Raw genomic sequence first — 6,000 nt, 5'->3', positions numbered from 1 at the left:
ACGACGCTCTTCCGATCTGGCGTCCCTCACTCCCCGGCCTTCTCCACCGGCTCCAACTGTGACGCTCGCCCGGCCCCCCCCCCCCTTGAGGCCACATGTATCCCAATAACAGCAAAACACTGGGCAATACAGGAGGGTGGGATTTGGGGTTAAAAGTGGCGATGGGAGGGGCGCCTGGGTGGCTCGGTCAGTTAAGTGTCTGACTTCGGCTCAGGTCATGATCTCATGGTTCGTGGGTTCAAGCCCCGAGTCGGGCTCTGTGCTGACAGCTCAGAGCCTGGGGCCTGCTTCAGGTTCTGTGTCTTCCTCTCTCTCTCTGCCCCTCCCATGCTCACACTATGTCAATCTCTCTCAAAAAAAAAAAAAAAAATTAAAAAAAAAAAAGTGGCGATGGGAGAACTGTGGAAAGATAAGCAGTCCCCAGCCCTTCTCTTTGTTCTCTTGAGGGGGTGGACATAGGGGGAGGCATAATTTTGCTGCTGTGGAACAATTAGGAACCTACTATCCTTGATTTTCTCTGGATTCTTACCTCCAGGGGATTGTGGCAGCAGAGAGTAGGTGTTATGGTGGCCATGGGAGCCTCTAGTCTCTACTGGCTCCTTTTTTTTTTTTTTTTTTTTGGAATGCCAAGTAAATGCTATTCATGCAGGACCAACATTTTAAATACTAACCAATGAATCACGAGCATTCTTTGGAGGGAGGTAGTCATGTTTGGTGGGCTTCTCATACACATTTTATTTTTTAAAGATTTTATTTGTAAATAATCTTTACACCCTATGTGGGTCTCTAACTCACAACCCCAAGATCAGGAGTCACTCGCTCCACCAACTGAACTAGCCAGGCTCCCCTCATATACATTTTAAGTATCTCTTGAAGATGCAGTAAAGATTTCACTGAAAAGATAAAATGGATTTTTTATAAGAAAACACTAAAAGAGCTGGTATAGCTGGTACACATTTGTAAAAGAACTTCTCTCTCTTTTTTTTTTTTTTTTTTTTTTTTTTTTGCACCCTTTCAGGTTCAAAGGGGTGGAGGCAGCTTGCCACTGGGCCTTTCACCCCTGGCTCTGAGACTCTACATTGGGTATCTTGAATGTCTCGGTATTCAGGGATATGTGGGAGGATGGGGCCATAGGGGTGCAAGAGGAGAGGACTGGCTTTTTGGATGTCTACATTTTTTAAATGTTTATTTATTTTTGAGAGAGAGAGAGAGAGTGCAAGCAGGAGACGGGCAGAGAGAGAGGGAGACCCAGAATCCGAAGCAGGCTCCAGGCTCCGAGCTGTCAGCACAGAGCTCGACACGTGGGTCAAATCCATGAACCTCGAGATCATGACCTGAGCCGAAGTCAGACGCTTAACCGACTAAGCTATCCAGGCACCCCTGAATGTCTACATTTTTAATTGAAAGAATTTACTATTTTTTAAAAACAATATTTGGGGGGCAGGGGCAGAGAGATGGAGAGAGAGAATCTCAAGCAGGCTCCGTGCTGTCAACACAGAGCCTGATGTGGGGCCAGATCCCGTGAACTGTGAGATCATGACCTGAGCTGAAATCAAGAGTCAGACACCTAACTGACTGAGTCACCCAGGCACCCTGAAAAAAATTTACTATTTTATAGGAAATTCCAATTTCCCCCCACTTCTCACCAGAAGTTTCTAACTTTCCTGCTGGTGGGGTCTGGGGCTGGTATCAGTGAGGGGGATGTGATTCAGTGATTCAGTGAGTTCTGACAACATCAAGCCAAGAAGTCTTAACAATTTTGATTAACACAAGTGTCCAAACAAGTCTTAACATTGACAGACTCCTTATTCAGTCAGCAGACAGACGGTTATTCAGACAGGCTTCCTCATATTCCCTTGTGGTTTCTGCCAGATGGCAATTTATATGAGAAGACGTTCGTTCTTCTCAGGGAGAAATAATGCCGATACACCGTATGAGCATCTTTAGGGTGGAAACAGCACTGCTTCTAAATCTGCGTAGGTTTGTGTGGGGCTCTGATGCGGATGTAAGGGAGTTTCCCAGTGGGCCCCGTGTGTGCAGGGGCCAGGAAGCAGGAACAGGTACTGTGACTTGAGGGGACTGCAGGGGGTTCTTTGGGACAGAAGTAGTGAATATTTGCAGGCATGGTGGGAGAGCAGAGTTTAGGGGGCCCGTTCATGAAGCCCCCGAACTGCCCTGGTGACTCATCTTAGTCTCATCTGCAGTCGGTGGGGACACCGCTCACAAACTGTGTGCAGGACTCACACGCCAGCCATGGAGCAAAGCCGTCAGGGGTGTCTTCCTGATGGAGGGAGGAGTGACCCTGCACTTTGAAGAACAGGGAGAAGGAAAGGAAGATGCTTCGCTGACACCACGGCACGGGTTTCCAGAGGCTAGCAGAAAAGAGGAGACGAGGCTTTTTAAAAAATTAATTTTTATTTTTTATTTTATTTTGTTGAGAGAGGGAGAGAGAAAAAGACAGAGTGTGAGCAGGGGAGGGGCAGAGGGAGAGAGAGAATCTCAAGCAGGGCTCAGCACGAAGTCTGACGTGGGGCTCGATCCCAGGAACCGTGAGACCATGACCTGAGCCGAAATCAGGACGGGGACACTCTGCTGACCGGGCCACCCAGGCACCCTGAGACAAGGCTCGTTTCCTGGTCACACGGCAGACAGTGTCGCCACCTCATTGCACGTGAGGGCAAGTGTGATGGGGCACGGTGCAGGGAGCAGCTGAAGCAGTGGGGAGCGTCCTAGAGATGGGACCACGAATGGGGCTCAAAATGATTTGAGACCCCACACTAGGCTGTGTTGGCTCCTCCTAGCTCGAGAGAAAGTGTCTGACATTTCAGGGTTCCAGGGCATTGCTTTAAGGGTGTACACGAATTCAGTAAGTTTCTAGAACCTCCTTTGTTGCCAGCACTGAGCTACATCTTGGCCACAGAAACGGGCTCTGGTGTCTCACCTGGGCACCTGATTTGCCTACTATGTCTGCTTTTCTCTTTTAAAAGACTTGCCTCGTGAAAAGGGAGTAGTTTTCTTGGACGCTGTGGATTCACAGCTATTTCTTTTTTTTTTTTTTAATTTTTTTTCAACGTTTTATTTATTTTTGGGACAGAGGGAGACAGAGCATGAACGGGGGAGGGGCAGAGAGAGAGGGAGACACAGAATCGGAAACAGGCTCCAGGCTCTGAGCCATCAGCCCAGAGCCTGATGCGGGGCTCGAACTCACGGACCACGAGATCGTGACCTGGCTGAAGTCGGACGCTTAACCGACTGCGCCACCCAGGCGCCCCAGCTATTTCTTGATCAGGCCTGATGAACACTATGAATTCTTTCTAAGAAATCAGGGGCGCCTGGGTGGCGCAGTCGGTTAAGCGTCCGACTTCAGCCAGGTCACGATCTCGCGGTCCGTGAGTTCGAGCCCCGCGTCGGGCTCTGGGCTGATGGCTCAGAGCCTGGAGCCTGTTTCCGATTCTGTGTCTCCCTCTCTCTCTGCCCCTCCCCCGTTCATGCTCTGTCTCCCTCTGTCCCAAAAAAATAAACGTTAAAAAAAAAAAATTAAAAAAAAAAAAATCAGAACCCTTGGCCATCGGCATGAATTTTATTCCTTGTGTTGAATTTGCAAAGCTGTGCCGGAAGTTATTCTTGCCCTTTCTCGCCTAACCTCTTAGGGGGTGTGGACCTTTCTTTTGGTGTGAGGAAAGCTGTCACGAGAGGAACCCAACCCCAGCCTAGAACACATCAGGCTGCAAGTAAAAGGAATTTTAGCAGTCTGTGGGACTGCTCACATTTTCAACAATTATGGAGAAGTAACTAATGCAGCAATAAATATTATACAATGTGTAGATGTTGTATTAGGAACATAGAAGGGAATAAAACCGACGTGGCAACCATGTTACTGGAATCTATACTAAGCGAGGAAGGAACGGCAGATAAACAGTTTAGCAATTAATAGGTATTTTTGCTTTTGTGTACTGTTTATTTAATTTTAAATGTTTATTTATTTATTTATTTTTTTTAACGTCTGTTTATTTTTGAGGCAGAGAAAGACAGCGCATGAACGGGGGAGGGTTAGAGAGAGAGAGACGGAGACACAGAGTCTGGAACAGGCTCCAGGCTCCGAGCTGTCAGCACAGAGCCGACGCGGGGCTTGAACTCACGAACCGTGAGATCATGACCCGAGCCGAAGTCGGACGCTTAACCGACTGAGCTACCCAGCCGCCCCAGATGTTTATTTATTTTTGAGAGAGAGAGATGGTATGAGCGGAGGAAGGGCAGAGAGAGGGAGAGACAGAATCCCAAGCAGGCTCCACACTGTCAGCGCAGAGCCCGATGTGGGGCTCAAACCCACAAACCGTGAGATCACGACCGGAGCCGAAATCAAGAGTTGGGACACTTAACCGACTGAGCCACCCAGGTGCCCCTATATTATTATTTTGGAGTCCTGGCCTGAGCTTTGATTGTGTAGTTGAATCCTTCTGAGATAGATGAATTTTTAAGCAATAAAATGCTGTCAAAACCTAGGAAAACAAAGAGCCCAGTGATTTGGTATGAGTGAGCAGACCTGGCTTGATGTAAAGCATCTTGGCAGATACAGTCCCTGCAGGTGAAGAGCTTCTGGCTTATTCTTCAGGATAACATATGTTTCGTAGACTCCTTTGATGAGCAAAGAACTTTTCTTCCCACATGTTTGGATTTGACAGTGTGACACCGAACACTGTAGTCCAGACTTAGGTCCTGTGTTCGGTCCTTGGCACACCAGTGACGGAGCTGCTGCGACCCTGGTGGCCTCAGGTGCTCACCAGCCTTGCCCTCTCCCTCCCTCTCCATCTGGCCAGGGCTCTCCTCTCTGATAGGAAGAGTGGCGGTTCTGGTCAGGTTGGAGGTGTGTGGACGTGGGCAGAGTGCCTGTGTCCCCTGGGTCAGCTTGAGCTCCTGCTATGATTTCATCCCACAAAGCAACACAACCATCTCAGTTGAAAAGGAAAAGAGAGCGAGATCTAATTGAATGTAGCAGCCTCCGGTATTTGCTTAAAATGCTGCATGAGAGACCCGAATTGCTAAGAGCAGGTTCTAGGGGGAAATTCTGAAATTGCAAACTGCAGCCCTTTCTCCTCCCGCTTGGTTTGGCTGATTTCCAAAGCATCCAGGCCAGCAATTGAGGGACTGAAATGTAATCGGTGGCAATACATTTGTACCACATGAATCGTTCTCTGCCTCCAAAGCCTCCCGTGGCTGTGGGAACAGCACAGCAGCAGCAACAGCTCCTGGCTGCTGGACTCTGCAGGGAGGGAAGACTGGATCACAATGGTAAGAAACTCCCAAGATTTCTGCAGACCTCGTTTGTTACCTGGGAAGGAATACCTAGCATCTGCTGGTGACAGTGGCTGTCGGTCGCATGAGACTGAACTTGAGCTCTGGGGCACTGTCAGCCTTTTACTCAGAAAAATGATTCCTTTCATGTCAGGAGCCTCGTAATTAATAAGGACCCTTTGCGGGGCTCTGCCGGGGAAGGACAGTCCCACAGTGACCTCAAAGGCGAGCCCTGATTCATGTGGTCTCTGATATGTGCTCTTCCTCTGAAGGCAATTGTGATTTCCAGGAGCCTGCCTGAAAGAAAGAATCGCCTGCTTTCTCGATGTTTTCATGCGGGGGTACAAACCCATTCATAATGAAACAGCTATCTTTTCTGACTAGTGAGTTGTCACTAGTTGATGGGAGGCATTTGCAGATTAACCATTACTAGAGCAAACTTCGGAGTGTTTTTTTTTTCCCCCTTTCAAAACTATTCTATGTAGACAGTGACAAAAGGAGCCCATGTTCTAAAGGAAAGTGTAAGTGACTTTGGAGGAAGTTCGTTTGATTTCACTCTAGCAAAGCCAACACTGCCAGCATGAGGCATGCCTTCATGGAAGTGTGAGGTCTTTGGACGAGGTGTGGGCTTCGTGGGAGGACGGGGTGCTGAGGTCGGGGTCGGCTGTGGTCTCTGTGGCTTCTCCGTGCACCTCTTCTGTGCCCGTG

The 6,000-nt window shown here is 48.6% G+C and overlaps 1 protein-coding gene across 3 annotated transcripts in view; it reads left to right on the top strand.

Moving 5' to 3' along the window:
• Positions 1-6,000, top strand: part of PLD5 (phospholipase D family member 5) — a 434,076-nt gene that overhangs the window by 72,865 nt on the left and 355,211 nt on the right. The window contains exon 1 of one of the 3 annotated variants that reach the window (XM_040451814.1): positions 4,845-5,289. The exons of the other annotated variants lie outside the window; for them this stretch is intronic. Within the exon in view, the coding sequence (XP_040307748.1) occupies positions 5,287-5,289 (3 nt within the window). The 5' untranslated portion in view covers positions 4,845-5,286. Of the gene's footprint in view, positions 1-4,844; positions 5,290-6,000 lie in introns of those variants that run through there. 3 annotated transcript variants of the gene reach the window in all.

This window comes from Herpailurus yagouaroundi, unplaced genomic scaffold, assembly GCF_014898765.1.
Source record: "Herpailurus yagouaroundi ecotype Mexico unplaced genomic scaffold, PumYag 205, whole genome shotgun sequence".
Classification (NCBI taxonomy): Eukaryota; Metazoa; Chordata; class Mammalia; order Carnivora; family Felidae; genus Herpailurus; species Herpailurus yagouaroundi.
This window is presented reverse-complemented; position numbering and strand designations above follow the sequence as displayed.